General features: G+C 39.3%; 2 protein-coding genes across 3 annotated transcripts; one reads left to right on the top strand and one right to left on the bottom strand.

The window, feature by feature from the left end:
• Positions 1 to 3,522: 3,522 nt before the first annotated feature.
• On the top strand, positions 3,523 to 11,264 carry LOC102700694 (squamosa promoter-binding-like protein 6). Of its 2 annotated transcripts, XM_006650791.3 has the most exons (11): positions 3,523 to 4,612; positions 6,406 to 6,587; positions 7,384 to 7,686; positions 7,789 to 8,018; positions 8,808 to 8,882; positions 8,956 to 9,063; positions 9,148 to 9,265; positions 9,380 to 9,521; positions 9,646 to 9,784; positions 9,870 to 10,451; positions 10,665 to 11,264. In XM_006650791.3, the coding sequence occupies exons 1-11, from the start codon at positions 4,014 to 4,016 to the stop codon at positions 11,088 to 11,090; spliced, it is 2,904 nt and encodes a 967-aa protein (XP_006650854.2). In that variant the 5' UTR covers positions 3,523 to 4,013; the 3' UTR covers positions 11,091 to 11,264. The 2 variants fall into 2 exon arrangements, with proteins under 2 accessions (XP_006650854.2, XP_040378629.1); XM_040522695.1 differs by having other exon boundaries at positions 3,527 to 4,612; positions 9,148 to 9,521.
• Positions 11,265 to 11,714: 450 nt separating this feature from the next.
• Positions 11,715 to 14,834, bottom strand: LOC102700415 (tRNA:m(4)X modification enzyme TRM13). The gene is made up of 9 exons (XM_006650790.3): positions 14,640 to 14,834; positions 14,469 to 14,555; positions 14,099 to 14,395; positions 13,768 to 14,005; positions 13,226 to 13,283; positions 12,922 to 13,008; positions 12,645 to 12,776; positions 12,358 to 12,496; positions 11,715 to 12,123 (listed from the first exon to the last, which is right to left on the bottom strand). The coding sequence occupies exons 1-9, from the start codon at positions 14,765 to 14,767 to the stop codon at positions 11,895 to 11,897; spliced, it is 1,395 nt and encodes a 464-aa protein (XP_006650853.1). The 5' UTR covers positions 14,768 to 14,834; the 3' UTR covers positions 11,715 to 11,894.
• Between the last annotated feature and the right edge of the window lie 1,843 nt (positions 14,835 to 16,677).

The raw sequence follows: 16,677 nt of genomic DNA, 5'->3' as shown, positions 1-16,677 counted from the left end.
CTTTTGACGTGACAATTCTTTCAAAAATTCTCAATCTAAACACCCCCTTAGACTTTTAAATACTCCAACCATCCCAAAAATATAATTATTTCTAAAACAATGTACGAGGATTAAGAAATTCTACGAGAATAATTAGAGAAAATATGAGTTTGGTCAAGAAGAGAATGTGTTTGGAAAAATTAAATGGTGTATGTTTATGATTGGTAAAAATAATAAAGTGCGTAAAAGGAATAACTTTATTTTAGATAAACGGTTGATAGTAGAAATAGGAGTAGACTGTGTTCAGACTTCAGAAGTCTTCGGCAGCATTAAGGCCACGTAGTTCTCAAAAACTTTTTCTAAAAACAATACATCTAAATAAAGCATTTAATATATATAAATATTAAAACTAATTATACAGTTATGAGAGAAATCGTGAGATAAATTTTTTAAGCCTAATTAGTACATGATTAACCATAAATACTACAGTAACTAACACATACTAATAATAGATTAATTATATTTAAAAGATTCGTCTCATGGTTTTTAAAAGAAATCTAATATTTATTTTATAATTAAACTACGTTTAATATTTTAAATATATAATCGTATGTGTGATGTAAAGTTTCTCTAAAATAAATTTTCCACGGCTAAACGGGTCGGCGAGACGCTAGCTAGGCTCGCGTCGTGGGCTCCACCCTTCATGTACATCACGCTATCGGGTTGTGACGTTACAGGCTGACTGGTGGGCCACCCATGCAGGCGCCTGACTGTTTGTGGGCCATGCTGGACTGCTCAGCACACAGGATCAGAAACTGTTGTCAGATTGTTGTTTCTGCAGTCAGTAGTATTAGGTGGTGTCGACAAATTTTTAGGTGAAATGTCACATTAAATATTTGATCGGATATTGGTAGGTTTTTTGGACACGAAAAGTTTGACCGAATGTCGGTAGGAGTTTTTGGACACGAATGAAAAAACGAATTTTACGGCTAGCCTAGAAACCGCGAGACGAATCTTTTGAGCCTAATTAATCCATCATTAGCATATGCTGGTTACTGTAGCACTTATGACTAATCATGGACTAATTAGGCTCAAAAGATTCGTCTCAAGATTTTTTCCATAATAGTGCAATTAGTTTTTTGATTCATCTATGTTTAATACTTTATTTAGGTGTCCAAGAATTCGATGCATGTTTTTAGAAAAAAATTTTAGGAACTAAACAAAGCCTAAAACTAACGCAATCCTTGGAGAAGCATGTTTCCAGCTGCAACACATGGATTTCACAGTGAATTTTGAGGAGTAGCGTAATGTTTTTTTTTAGAACAAGTGATTTAAAATGGCTGGGAATATACATCAGAAACCATGAAATTGGCGTTCAGATATCCAGATGTTTCGATTCAGTTGTTTGAGTACTACAACAGTCTTGACATATTTTACAGATCTTTCTCATGGACTTAATTAAGGGAAAATCGCCTTGATGACGAGGTGATAATCTATATATGTTACTCCAAAACATGGTGTCGTCAGTATGACGAAGTAATTAGCTACGGCAATAAGCTCGCTCGGGGTGCCAAAGACATGCATGGTGTCGTCATGCTCCTAGTCACGGCCTTAATTAACATACTTTATAGCAATAATGGCTTATGACATTGTCAATTAAACTGTATATGGTGGATCCGTGATGATGATGGCTAACGTGATAAGGCCACGATTAATTGCCATCAGAAAGAGGAACTAAATCAATTTTCACTTGCTAGTAGCTACTGCATGGGCATGGTAGGTGGTGGCACACTAGCTAATACAGTGACAAGTAACCATGCTGATATGACAAATGGAGGTTTTAAGATTTGCATGGAGTGAAACTAGTGCTACATCCACACGTGCGATCCGTTAATTAATCAAGCCACTGCATTATCACACTAATAATAGAAATTATAATTTGATGAGCAAATACTAAAAATTTAGTAAACTCTGGGTAGATTTATTCTAGAAATATGACGACAACACGTGTTACATATAATTGCCACGATAGCATATATAGCGTCGTGTGTAGTTAACAAGATAGCCACGTTGTGTGGGATACCAATCTTGTGTGACACGGCAATAACGACACCGTAGCTGTGGCGGTGTTGTTTGTTACGATATCAAGACTGCATGACTATGTAACAAGTGCTTCCAACTAGAGTTGACATAACCATGACAACATTGTGGCTACAATGTTGTCCTTAGCTATGATGCGAGAATATAAGACCATAACAAGTACTTTTAATTATAAACGTGTTATGAGGCATACATAGATAGATGTGATAGTTTTACTGTTGTTAATAAGAGTAGTACGTCGGTGATAGAATTCTTTATTATTAATGTTTTGCTTTTATAAGCCTATTTGTATGATGAATTCGTGCTAACGAGATGTGGGGATATATATGGACTATGTATTCTTGTATGCATTTACCATATCAAGAATTGTAGTTAGGTATGTAATATCAAGATATGGAATGCATGGGAATTTATTTTACAGAAACACAGATATTGTCTTCCTCCAAGTTACATATTGAGATGTGAACTATTTTTTCTTCATAATTAGTTCTATCTCAAGATACTATTATTTTTCTAAATCAAACTTAAATTTAAATAAGAAAAATAGTAGTATTTTGAGATGGAGTTAGTGCATATTATCATCATATATATAAACCTACTAATTATTTGTTAATATTATCACATATGTATTATTTTTATGTAGTTAGAATCATAAAATTTTAATCCAATACTCACTGTGACTAAAAAAAATATATTTTTGTATTTTATGCTTTTGAACATGCTATGTCTTAAGGCGACTTCAATAATTTACAAAGATATCCCTTTATTCTGTGGGTGTTTCTTATGTACTTATATATGATTTAATGACAACTCTCGTAGAGGATGCAGTTGCATGCTTCTTCCATTTTCTCTTACGTAATTTAAGATGGAGACACTTTGGACCAACTACTCTATCATTTGACTTTATTGTAAGATTAGATATATCTTCTATGGACTGCGAGGCTTGTCATGTACATTTGTAATTGTCGTAAAATTGAATGCATTTTAACATGTAATCTAATAACATTTAGCAACTTTATTTACTTGTCATACAAAGTAAGAAATATCTCCAAACATGTAAGAGGGCTATGCCATTACAGGTATTATGTGAACAAGCTTATCCTATAACTTATAAACATATTGTCACACATTCCTTTAACTATAACATGTGAAAGTGAGTGAGGTAACACAGAGCCCCAACATCATAAATCCTCCGTAACTAGATAAACGTAGATGTGAATATACTAGAAAAGTACAGTATGCAAAAAAAATAATTACTCGCATCCCAGTTCTTAGATCATGATAATAAAATGGAAACGGGCTACCATGAATTAATTTCCCCTGGGCTGCGCGGAGAAAATTGTCGTGTAGCCGCCGCGGGTGCGCCATGCAATTTTAGGCGCCCCTATTTGTACCAGAGCGGCGCGCTACGCGTCCCCATCGCCTCCACCCCCACCTGCCCCTTCTTCCCCTTCGCTTTTTGCTCTTTCCCCTCCTCCGTCTTCCTCTCTTCTCCTCGACTCCGCGGTTTAGTCCACTCCATTCCCACCAAAAATCTCTCCTCCCAAATTCCCCCACCTCCCCGACGAATTCGCCCGGCTCGCGCTCTCCGCTGCTCGATTCCGCAGTCGCCGCCGCCAATTCGCTCGGTTCTGCGCTTCCCGCTGATCCGCTCTCTAGTATTTGTTTTTGTTTTTTTTGCTTTTTGTTTCCGGTGATTTGGGGTGTATGAGCTCGGGTTCGCTGCGTGCTGCGTGATTCCTCCACTGCGTCGTAGGGCGGTGGTGCCGGGGGCATGTGGGTTTCTCTGGTCTGGATCCGCGGGTGCGTGGGCGTCACGTTCGTCGACTACTTGGGCGGGAGGGGAGCCGACTAGATCTTTTTTTTTTTTCGCGGTGAGAGGGGGTTGAGGCCGACGGGGGCTTGGGATTCTAGGGTTTGGAGGGCGGAGGGCCATGGAGGCAGCCAGGGTCGGGGCGCAGAGCCGCCACTTGTACGGCGGCGGGTTGGGTGAGCCTGACCTGGTGGACAGGCGCGAGAAGAGGCTGTTCGGCTGGGACCTCAACGACTGGCGGTGGGACAGCGAGCGCTTCGCCGCGACGCCTGTGCCCGCTAGAGAGGCGAGTGGCTTGGCGCTGAACAGCTCGCCGTCTTCCTCCGAGGAAGCTGGGGCCGCGGCGGTGAGAAATGTTAATGTCAGAGGTGACTCCGATAAGAGGAAGCGGGTGGTGGTAATTGATGATGATGATGTGGAGGATGACGACCTGGTGGTGGAGAACGGCGGCGGGTCACTCAGCTTGAGAATTGGTGGTGGTGCTATTGCCCCTGGAGCAGGGATGGATGGTGGTGCCGATGAGGAAGACAGGAATGGTAAAAAGATCAGGGTGCAGGGAGGCAGTTCTAGTGGCCCCACGTGCCAGGTGGAAGGCTGCACTGCCGACCTTACTGCTGTGAGGGATTACCATCGACGGCACAAGGTCTGTGAGATGCATTCCAAGGCCAGCACTGCTGTTGTTGGGAACATCGTCCAGCGGTTCTGCCAACAATGTAGCAGGTTAGTTTAATTCAAACTCCTACCGGCTTTCATGTACATTTTATAGTTAGTTCATATTGGAATGAATAGGTGGAATATTCTATGCAAATTTGATGTAATACGGCTAACAGACTCTAGACCCTTGCAAACTTCCAAACCTAATGATTTTGTAAGCACTAGCTTTTGGTTTATGAGAGCCACCGTAATCTTGATGAGCATAGTAAGATAAAATGAAAGTTTAGAAATAGGAGTTCGTGTTCTCTAGGCATGTTCAATCCAGATATAGACATGCGTGTGTCGTATACTATTGGACTAAAGTACTAACTATTTTGTGGGTGCTTGGTGCTGAAGCTGATTTTGAATTTTAAAATTTGATTCTGAAGAATAATTTTAGGTAGATTTTATACTTGTCTTCATCCTAAAATTAAATTCTCGAATTCATGATGACATGATATATGTGTGCTATACTGCTATTTTTAGCTTAGAGTGTAATAGTTCTTTAACTCAGGACATGTGGTATATTAATTTAACATCTGTCGCATCACATGTGCACACTGGTAGTAAAATGGAAAGGATAATATCATTTGCAGAGCGCATATTGAAATGGCATGCTTTATGCTGAAATTGTGAAAAATAGGAACTATTAATTCATAGACAAGATTGAGTGCTGATGCTGGAAAAAGTGATCAAACTAGTTCCATGCTAAGAGAAATCGTAATGGACTAATTTCTACTCCCTCCCTTTCATATTATAAGTCACTCTAGTTTTTTCCTAAGTCAAACCTCTTTAAGTTTGACCAAGTTTATGGAAAAATATAGCAACATTTTGAACACAAAATAAATATACTATAAAATATAGTCAATGAGTCAATCGTGGATTTAATAAAACTAATTTGGTGTTGTGGATGTTAGTACATTTTCTACAAACTTTGTCAAACTTAATTAAAGAGGTTTGACTTAGTACAAACCCAAAGTGACTTATGATATGAAATGGATGGAGTAACACTTGTGACGACAGTGAATACAACACAAAAGGATTGGTATTGCATAACCCCATTTGAATATGTGCTACAAAAGAAAATGTTCTTGAGTAAATGCACTAGATAATCGCTTATACTCTTCTGTGGCAGTGCCTTGATATCCACGGATCCACCTAATATCTATGAGTTACTGCAAAGCACAGTTGTACATGCCAGCATGACTATCACTTTCTTGTAATTTCTTTGGATTCTTTTCTCTTCAAACAAAATAATTTTTATTACTGACATATGCACATTAATTAGTTGTAGTTTTTTTTGCGGGAAACAATAGTTGTAGCTGACAGACTTCGAAACATTATAAGATGATTTTTGAATTGTGGATTTTCTGAGACCATTTTTACATACTGATGTCAAGAACCAGACCATGGTTGCTTGCAGGGTTAATTTTGTCTCAATTGCACATCCTTTTCTTTTCCAACTATATTGTGTAATTACTAGAATGAGTTCTGCACATTTGTCACTGGTCCAATATTTTTTTGTATATTCCTTTTTTTTTTCTGATGTAACTGCTTTCTTTTGCCCACTCTCTGTCTTTGGGTTGTTTCTACGCTTAACAGCACTGTCCACTTTTGGAAAGCATTGTGGACTCCTTGGGCATGTCATATTTTTTCATAAATGTTTCAAAGAAACTGGCACTGTCTGCAAGTACTGTGTGGTTGGATATTGCAAATAGTATTTATGATGTACTGTGTTATGGTGACATAGTATGCAATTTCTTTCAACAAGATATGGGCTAACCCACTTTAATTACTCTACATGCCCTGTGCCTGTACAGATTCCACCCTCTTCAAGAATTTGATGAAGGGAAGCGAAGTTGCCGCCGACGTTTAGCAGGCCACAACAGACGAAGGAGGAAAACTCGCCCTGAAGTTGCTGTTGGTGGTACTGCTTTGACCGAGGACAAAGTTAGCAGTTATTTATTGTTGGGTCTCCTTGGGGTATGTGCAAATTTGAATGGTACGTAAACAGTTTTCTGATTTGAACTGTAAGTATTTTTTTTACGTCACGGTAACATAGATTCTCCATCTGCACATATGCACTGGTAAACTGGTACCAGTATAGTTTGTTTTCAGTTGCATATTGAGTTTGAGTATCTGACTTTGTTCTGATAGAATTATACTTGGTATTGATTAAAAGAGAACTTCTGTATTTTCAATAAAGATAGCCTTTTATGCTTTATATGGTTCTTATTTATTGGTAAAGTTGTTTGAAAATTGAAATACCATAGTGCCATAGTTTCTAGGACTACAAATACTGTAATGTGGTACAAGATGAATTTATGGTTAAGTCTGACTACCTCCGTCCCATAATAACTTTATTTTTCAATTTTGGTGTCCAACGTTTGACCATTCATCTATTTGAAAAATTTGTACAAAAATTTTAAAAAATTAGTCACACATAAAGTACTATTCATGTTTTATCATCTAGTAACAATAGAAATATTAATCGCAAAAAAATTTCAAATAAGACGAAGAGTCTACATGGTATCAAAAAACTGAAAAATGAACTTATTTCGGGACTGAGGTAGTATGTTCAAATCCCAGATTGCTTACAGGAAATTCCTCCACCTTTCTATTAAGATTGCCCATCCTATTGCAAGACTTCACAAGTTTTAGCCATTTCTTGAATGTAGTGCCTCCCAAAATAGTATAGGATACTTATAGCACATAAATTGGTATGAAAATACTTAGTTGTAAACTATGCAAAATACTCTTGTGGTAATACTCACATGACTCCACAATTGTACTTGCAGCTGACAATGCTGAGCATTTAAGAGGTCAGGAGTTGTTATCTAATCTTTTGAGAAACCTGGGGGCTGTTGCCAAGTCATTGGATCCAAAAGAACTCTGTAAACTCTTGGAGGCATGCCAAAGCATGCAAGATGGATCAAATGCTGGGACCTCTGAAGCAGCTAATGCATTGCCAAATACTACTGTATTGGAGGCTGCAGGGCCATCTAACTCTAAGATGCCTTTCGTGAACAGTGATCAATGTGGGCTGGCATCATCATCGGCTGTACAAGTACAATCAAAGTCTCCCACTGTTGCAACTCCTGGTGAGAAGTGCAACGTTTTTTTTTTTTGCGGGGAACGTTTTTAATCCTTCAGTAAATGTTTTCAGTTGAAAATTTTAAGTTACACTAGTGTTTTGTGCACAGACCCTCCAGCATGCAAGTTTAAGGATTTTGATCTGAATGACACCTGCGGTGATATGGAAAGCTTTGAGGGTGGGTATGAAGGTTCACCTACGCCAGCCTTTAAGACTGCTGATTCTCCCAACTGTCCATTATGGATTCACCAAGATACTACTCAAAGCCCACCACAGACTAGTGGCACTTCGGATTCAACATCAATTCAGTCATTGTCAAGCTCAAATGGAGATGCTCAGGTTTGCAAATTTATTCCTTGCAACAACTTCACTAGTTTGCCTAAAACCGAAGGGACCACTTCAATTTTTAATGTTCATATTACTTATTGATCTATAAGTACCATCACTGATTACTTGCTATAGTTTTTAATTAGTTTATCGGAAATTTTTGTTAGAATATTATGTAGACATACATACTATACTATTATCAAGGAACAACTATCTTAAGGAGGCTAATTCAAGTGAGATTTTAAACTTGGATTTTAGTGCACTCTTACGAGTGTTGGACTGTAGAAGCGAGCTGTCAAACATGACTTAGTTTATGCAGTACTAGACTGTGCTTCAAATTGTGTCTATTGAGGGGGATATAAGTATAACAACACTTAGCTGTGCAATTTGAACTACTTAAAAGTTAGACATGCATGCCTTTTCAGTACCTCTACTAGAAACTGTTGTAGGTATCATCAAGAACCAAAGACAATAAGTCTGCAGAGAAATTTGAATAGAATATACACTTTTCCAGATCCAAATTTTGACTAAAGTAGTTATCTGCACCAGTGAAGTGCCTCTAACTAATTCATCATATCTGTTTGGCACAGAAACACCACATGGACAAGGTGAACTTAACTGTCTTTTGATCAATATAAAAACATGCATGAAGAGAATTTTGCTGATAACAATAGTCTGACTAGCGCATATGTACTAAGATACCAAATGCTAGTATTTTGTAATATTTCATAGTGGATTTGCACCTCAAATATGTTGAAGTGCTCTCCCTCTCTCATGGATTGTCATTATGAATGCTTGCAGTGTCGGACTGATAAAATTGTCTTCAAGCTTTTCGAGAAAGTTCCTAGTGATTTACCTCCAGTTTTGCGATCACAGGTAAATTACGCATTCTCTCGGAAACACATATGAGTGAATATCTTCAATCTAACACATCAATCCTGAATTTCAGATTCTCGGTTGGTTGTCCAGTAGCCCTACTGATATAGAGAGCTATATTAGACCTGGCTGTATTATTTTAACAGTATATCTTCGCTTAGTTGAGTCTGCGTGGAAAGAGGTATGATTTTTAAACTAACTATTTCATGTCATGATAATGGCCTTTTTGCTTGATGTTTGATGTTTTTTCTCTTGTTTACTGTAGCTCTCTGATAATATGAGCTCATACCTGCATAAGCTTTTGAATAGTTCTACTGGCAACTTTTGGGAATCTGGTTTGGTATTTGTAATGGTACGGCATCAGATAGCTTTTATGCACAATGGTAAGCACAAATGCTTAGTTAGCTTTGCAATGCTTTCAAGTTCTATTATACACATTTTGCACTGGAAGTTTGCTAGTCTCACTAGTCACTATGCGTGCCTTTATGTCACTGCAGGTCAAGTTATGTTGGACAGACCACTTGCAAAAAGTTCTCATAATTACTGCAAGATTTTATGTTTGAAACCAATTGCTGCTCCTTTGTCAACAAAAGTGAATTTCAGGGTAGAAGGCTTTAACCTAGTCAGTGCTTCCTCAAGGTACTTTGCCAGTTTGCTGTCTATGGTTTACATATGCTTGTTCTCTATGGAGACACCCATGTAGCTTGATGTTTTCTTAAGCTTATTTGTTGTCATCTAAAGAGTAATCATCTCATGTTTGCAGGCTGATTTGCTCATTTGAAGGGCATTGTATATTCCAGGAAGACACAGATAATATAGTTGACGACGATGAGCATGATGATATCGAATATTTGAACTTCTCTTGTTCTCTCCCTGGTTCAAGAGGGAGAGGATTCTTAGAGGTACAGCTTGTCATATGTTTTCTGGTTTCATGTGTCCGTTTTCTGTCATAACCTTTGAACTAATTCAAATGATCGTGAATTTCAGGTTGAAGATGGTGGATTTAGCAACGGTTTCTTCCCATTCATAATTGCTGAGCAGGACATATGCTCTGAGGTCTGTGAACTGGAGAGCATATTTGAGTCCTCCAGTCATGAACAGGCAGATGATGACAATGCCAGAAACCAAGCTTTAGAGTTTATAAATGAGCTGGGCTGGCTTCTTCATAGAGCAAACGTAATATCTAAACATGATGAGGTTCCTTTAGCATCCTTTAACATATGGAGATTCAGAAATCTTGGTATATTTGCCATGGAGCGTGAGTGGTGTGCTGTGACCAAAGTGCTGTTAGATTTCTTATTTATTGGCCTCGTTGATATGGGGTCCCAGTCTCCAGAAGAGGTGGTGTTGTCAGAAAATTTGGTGCACACTGCCGTGCGGAGGAAATCTGCCCGAATGGTTAGGTTTCTGCTGGGATACAAGCCAAACGAAAGCCTGAAGGCAACTGCAGCGACATACCTATTCAGACCTGATGCTCAAGGCCCTTCCAAATTTACCCCCCTCCATATAGCAGCTGCAACAGACGGTGCAGAGGATGTATTGGATGCACTGACTGATGATCCTGGACTGGTATCCCTCTAATTCTTTGCAATTTTTTTTTAATTATTTGCTCGTATTCTATGTGCATTCTGCACAGAATGATTCATGTCCCTTGCAATTAACGTTGGTTACATAAAAAACGATGCCATGTCATTCGCACTACAAACGTTTTTAGTCTAGTTCCTTTTTATGAATAGATTTGAATCTCCTGTCTAATTTTCCTGCTGTTGCCTCTTATTGCAGGTTGGGATCCACGCATGGAGAAACGCGCGAGACGATGCAGGCTTCACCCCAGAAGACTACGCTCGCCAGAGAGGCAACGATGCTTACCTGAATATGGTTGAGAAGAAGATCAATAAGCACCTTGGCAAAGGCCACATTGTCGTCGGCGTCCCTAGTGGCGTGCACCCTGTAATAACCGACGGCGTGAAGCCTGGTGGTGAAGTCAGCCTGGAGATCGGCGCAGCATCACGCTGCAACGCCTGCAGCCGCCAGGCTCTCATGTACCGGCATTCGACGGCGACGACCTTCCTCTACAGGCCAGCGATGCTGACTGTGATGGGCATCGCCGTGATCTGCGTCTGCGTCGGCATACTACTCCACACCTGCCCCAAGGTTTATGCAGCACCAACATTCAGATGGGAGCTGTTAGAGCGTGGAGCAATGTGAGGTGAGGAGAGCTTAGAATGGAATAAGTGTACTAGTGTCTCTTATGTGTGTCGAGAGCTTAGTGTGCTGGCCTAAGATCAAAAAGAACAATACTATGTGGAGGATGATCCTTTGTATTTAAAGCAGGATCGTTTCGTTTATATAAAGCTCACATACCGTCGTTATTAATTATCATTAATTAGTTATTATTTATACTACCGCCTAACTTGTAAACAGAACATATGGTTCCATAGAATTCATCGTGTGGTTGTACTGTAGAATCCATTCTTTGCGGAGCTTGCTGGAGCCCGCCCTCGCTGCTGCTTCGGTTCATTCAGTTTTGTGGCTGCAAGATTCGCAGCCTCGCAGGGCTGTATCTTTGCAGACTATCAGAATGAAACATTTCTTTTCATGTATTTTGAATTCCTTTTTCTTTCTTGTCTGTATATGGGTTGAGGTTAAATGTTCATTCGGAAACTATGCTAATCTCTACGAACATATTTCTTGTCCAAGTGCACTGAATGCTGAAAATGGGCGAAACCACGTCAATTTTAAAAGTTTCTCGAAATACTATCATTATACTCCTATCTCGTAGCTTGAATATGGCATGCTACACCAGAATTGTAATATCAAACCCAAAGATACTGAGATGATTCGATACTGAAATTTCACATGGAGATGTAACATGCTCTCCGGATGTTTTTGCATTGCCCCCCCTATTTTTTCACAGAACTGATGAACAACACGACATAAAATATGCAACCAAAATTTGCGAACTTGATCAGGATTGAAATGAAACACGTAAGCTTTTTTTTTTGGTCCCGATCAGGACGTACATTTTGCAACGAGTAAGTGATTCTCTGGAGAAATATTTGATGGGACGTAGCTCACAAGATCTGCATCTAGACCCTTCTCTCTAAGCCATAGCAGCCTCCCGGTATCGATAATATCTTTACACATAAACCCCAAGGCAGCTCTCTCCCCTGCTGGTATACTTCGGATGAGTTTGTCGATCCCGCTAGCCTCCACACCAGGCTTATCTGCTTTTTCATACCTGTAAAAAAATGTGGTGACAAAACATGCTAACTTTTCAGTGACACCATTCGAGAATGATTCAAGAAAATGAATGATACTGGGTTTTTGCCCATACATGGTGCATCATAATGATTAAAATGGTTAAGGGTGATACTTCCCACCAAGATTTGAACAGATGATCTTTTCTTCTACAACAATCAGAATGTAGAAGAAAACTAAGGCTTAGTCAATACTAACACCAATGGTTCCTTACCTATCTTCTGGAGACAAGTCTTCAACGTCCAAAGAGGAATCCTGGGAACTGTGATCACCATCCACAGCCCAGCTGCTAAACCATGTCATGGCATGGAAGTTTTCCTCTGTAATCCCTAAGTTTTGGAGGAAAGTTTTATCTGCAATGGAACGAGGAATATTTTCTATAAGAAGCAAAGTAAGAATCTGTACGTGATATGTTCCATAGAGTAGATAAAACTGCAACACAGCCACATGATATGTCGCAACCAAATTTAATTAGAAGCATTAGTTGGCAGACAAAATTACTTGCATAGTGACTCCATTGGCAGAGATGGTGGCAGCAGGTGGCCAAAGCAAGGCCACATAGATTATTTTTGCCATGATCTTTATATTGTGCCTGGTTATACCGTTCATGAAGGCAGCACATCATGGTCATATCTGGAGAGGAAACACAGTCTTCATTATACTATTTTCATTTCTCATGTATTATACATCAGTTTGTCGGAGTATAAATTCAATGCATAAATTTCATATGTTTGTCAGAGTATAAATTCAATGCATAAATTTCATATGTTAGAATCACCTGTTGCCAGTCCACATAGATGCTTTCCAATTGCTAGATACTGACACCCACTCAAAGCCTCTATTCCTTGAAGGTTCAAATCTTCAACTACATTGTGTTTGTCTCTTATCAGTGCTTATATTTCTTACTATTTCACAAAACATTTGGATTAAGAGCACAAAGATATGTCACACTCATACATGGATATAAATGAAAAGGTAAACAAACTCATTTGGCCATAAAGATTTTCAGCACAAAAGGTGCCTAAAAAACCACTCAGGTGCCTTCGAGTCAACTATTCAAAAACAAAGAAAAGAAATCTTACTATCAATTCTCAAACGCTTCAGAGTAATGCCTTCATTTTGTCGCAAACTTCGATCAGCCTAGAAATTACAGAGAAAAAGAAGAAACAGGACCACAACAAAGCAGTTAAAGAACCAACCTAGGTGAAACATGATTCAACAGAGCAAAATCCTTCCAAAGATAACAAACTAAATATATTCAACATGTAACATCTACAATATGTCTCTAAATAAAACTTCATAAGGCACTCGACACAGAAAGGATAGTGCATTAAAATCATAATCAATGTAAACAACCTAGACATGCATTAGTGTACTAGTTGGGACATTGTAATCAACGAAAGAAAAATACTGAGTTAAAGGCTACTTGTTGAGCATAACAGCAAGCCAATATATTACAAATAGAGTGTAATATGGCACAGAGATAATTAATGTGCTTACGAATTTCTACACCAAAATTAATCTGAAATTGATTACAAAAGGTGGAATAACCAATGGCAAGTGTACATCTTTGACAGACCCAAAGTAGATATTATCCTGAGATGATATGAACAGAGAGACTGACCTTGAGCTTGTATGACCTTCTCTCAACCAAGAAAACATTCTTAATCCCATAACAGTCTGCCAGCATCTGTGTCAAATACCCCCTGCCTGCTCCAAACTCCACCACTGCTGGAGCATTTTCCGCAGCATTCTCCTCCGCCGCCTCCTCCACACCTCCCTTCCGCAGCAAACCAAATGCCTCCATGTTGCCAATGATGGATGCCTGCTGCTTGACATGCTTTTCCTGGTATGGCACCTTCCTGCCCAACACACCAGATCAAACCAATCCCCTACTACAAAATCCTCAAAAAAAATCCAGCCTTCACACCCTCAAAAGTGGAAAACACACACACCTATCAACCTGGTTCCTCATCCAACTGTCGCAAGTATCTGTAACAAGGTATGACTCGCGCATTGCCACCGCCGCCGCCGCGTGCACCGACTTGATCTTCTCAACCAAGGCTCGCAGTTCATCCTCAACCAGCTTGTGCACCGCGGCGCGCTTGGCGGCAGAGGTGACGCCCCCACCGCCTTCTCCCACACCAGAGTTGATGCCCTTGGAGTAGAATGGCTGCGCTGCAAGCGCAGCGGCGTGCTTCCTGAGGGGGCACTTGCTGACGTGCGCCTCCAGGTTCTCCTCGAGCACGGTGCTGCTCAAGAGAAGGCGGGATTAGCGGATAGGAGGCTGGTGACGGAGATAACCTGGTGGTATCGGGAGCTCACTGCGAGGGGTCGACGGGGCAAGGCACGCGGCGGCGGGAGGGCGCACCGGCATCGGAGGCGCAATCAGGGAGGTGGTTCCCACAGTACCTGAGGAGGAGGAGGAAGCGGGGAGGGAAGTTAGGGTTAGGGTTTAGGGGTTAAAGGGGGAAGGATACTGGGAGAGCTGCGTACTGAGAGGCTGGGAGGGGTGAATTGGCGCAGTGGCGGCGCTTGATCGGGAGCCAGAAGTGGCAACGGCCCGGAGGTGGAGGAGGAGGCGGCGGCGGCGAGGGCTTCCGGCTCGCCGGAGCACGGCCCATCTCTGACAGCACCGGCGAAAGCCGAAAGGGTGACGCCGGAGGCGGAGGCGGAGGACCGGCGAATCACCCAAGGTGTGAACACAACTATAGGGGGGAGATCGATGACGCGTATATATGCCCCCGTATTCAAAAATATAATTTTCAGGTTGTTTAACAAATACTACTCCCTCCAAATTGAACGAGAATGGTGGCTGACGATACGATAGTTAATAACGTGAATAAAGCTAAAATATTTATATTTTAGAATAAGATTTAAATATAAAATTACGTATACTTTAGAATGGAGCGGGGCATCTCAGTGGACAATTTTTGAGTTTGAATTGGTTAGATTCTCCGACAAACATACAAAATGTTAAGGATTTTTATGCATCAGGATTGGTACCCAAAATGATTATCTTGTCGTGTAAATTTTAAATTTTATAAATATTTATATTTCAGAGGAACGAAGGAAGTAAATATACTTAAAAGTTTGAGTGGGTTTTAGCCAAATGTTATTGTTGAAGTTTTATTTTGGACCATAATAAGTATTTTACTTTGGGTTTGAACAAGATTATCATCGCTGCTCCACTTGCTAATTGCTATTCTGCTCCAAACTCCACCACTGCTGCCAAATCTGTTTGAAAAATTAACACTTCTGACTTCCTGAGAGATGTAAAATTGACACTTTTGACTTCTCGAGAGAGATGTTGCATGGCTTGTCTCACAAGATCTCCGATTCATCATCAGTTGTGGTGCGGAAACGAAAAAAGTACTTCACTTCAGTACGGTTAGATTAGCTCGTACTTCCTCCAATTTTTAATATATGTTGATCTTTGTTAGATTTTAGAAATTAAAACACTATTTTTAATTTACTGATAATATTTTACTACTTAAAAACAGAGTCACTCATCATCTTTTCCATCACACGCCAAACAAAAAACACCGCTTCTATAAATCAAGAAAAGAAGTGGTTTTTAAGTTTTCTATAAGTTTGTGCCGTACATATCCTGTAATGCACATATATATTATTAGTAATAGCAAAAGAGTGTGTTTGAGTGTGAGGATAAGGTGAAAAAGATCACACAAAACGACATATATCATTAGGGTATGACAAATTAAGTTATTGCAAACTTGAAGATATATTATATGATCTTTTAAGCATTGTTTTAATTTACTTTTCGAAAACACCTGATTTCATAATTTGGAAAACATGCTTACGGAAACTGAGTGGAATTATGAATTATCTCTTTTTTTGCATGATCACGAACGCTACCTTAAGTCATCAACCCGCAAGATAAACACAAATTTATCTTAAACAAATATTCAAGTTCAAAGGTTCACACGAGATCCCATGACAACTAACTATATATACTCTTTTGAATGAAGACAATGGTGGTGTTGAATTTACCATCTCACCTTCCACGATGATTTTTTTACAAACTGCTCCATATCCTTCGATGTTAAAAATGATTCTTTTACATATTATTAATATATTATTTTAACTCTAGAATACAAGTTTAGAGCTCATTTGAAATAGAAAAATAATTTAGGTCAAAATAGAGAATTAGAAAACAGAACCTAGGTTGATCGGATGGACACAGGAAGACCATAGGAAAGGACAAATGAATTAGCTTTTGCAAACGGTGGCAAAGAAAAAAAATCATATAAACAGTATTCCTTTTAAAACTCTGTAATCGGGAATGAGGCCTTACATGCAAATCCATCTATAGAGATGAAATTGTTTGAAGAAAATAACACAATTAACCTCTCTGGAGAATTTAGCTAATGCTACATCCATTTCATAATATAAGTTTTTTGACTTTTTAGTTGTAACGTTTGATTATTTAAAAATTTAAGTATAAATATAAAAAATAATAAGTTATGCTTAAAGTTCTTTTGATAATAAAATAAATGATAAATAAAATAAATGA

This window comes from Oryza brachyantha, chromosome 3 (genome assembly GCF_000231095.2).
Source record: "Oryza brachyantha chromosome 3, ObraRS2, whole genome shotgun sequence".
NCBI classification, from domain to species: Eukaryota; Viridiplantae; Streptophyta; class Magnoliopsida; order Poales; family Poaceae; genus Oryza; species Oryza brachyantha.
This window is presented reverse-complemented; position numbering and strand designations above follow the sequence as displayed.

What these genes read in the sequence shown, in the direction of transcription:
- LOC102700694 (XM_040522695.1), top strand. Translation starts at nt 4,014, where the DNA reads ATGGAGGCAGCCAGGGTCGGGGCGCAGAGCCGCCACTTGTACGGCGGC. An exon ending in TCCCACTGTTGCAACTCCTG is followed by an intron (nt 7,687 to 7,788) that starts GTGAGAAGTGCA and finishes TTTTGTGCACAG; the next exon opens with ACCCTCCAGCATGCAAGTTT. An exon ending in TGACTGATGATCCTGGACTG is followed by an intron (nt 10,452 to 10,664) that starts GTATCCCTCTAA and finishes CTCTTATTGCAG; the next exon opens with GTTGGGATCCACGCATGGAG.
- LOC102700415 (XM_006650790.3), bottom strand. Translation starts at nt 14,767, where the DNA reads ATGGGCCGTGCTCCGGCGAGCCGGAAGCCCTCGCCGCCGCCGCCTCCT. An exon ending in GAAGGTCATACAAGCTCAAG is followed by an intron (nt 13,284 to 13,767) that starts GTCAGTCTCTCT and finishes TGTAATTTCTAG; the next exon opens with GCTGATCGAAGTTTGCGACA. An exon ending in GAAGCGTTTGAGAATTGATA is followed by an intron (nt 13,009 to 13,225) that starts GTAAGATTTCTT and finishes AACACAATGTAG; the next exon opens with TTGAAGATTTGAACCTTCAA.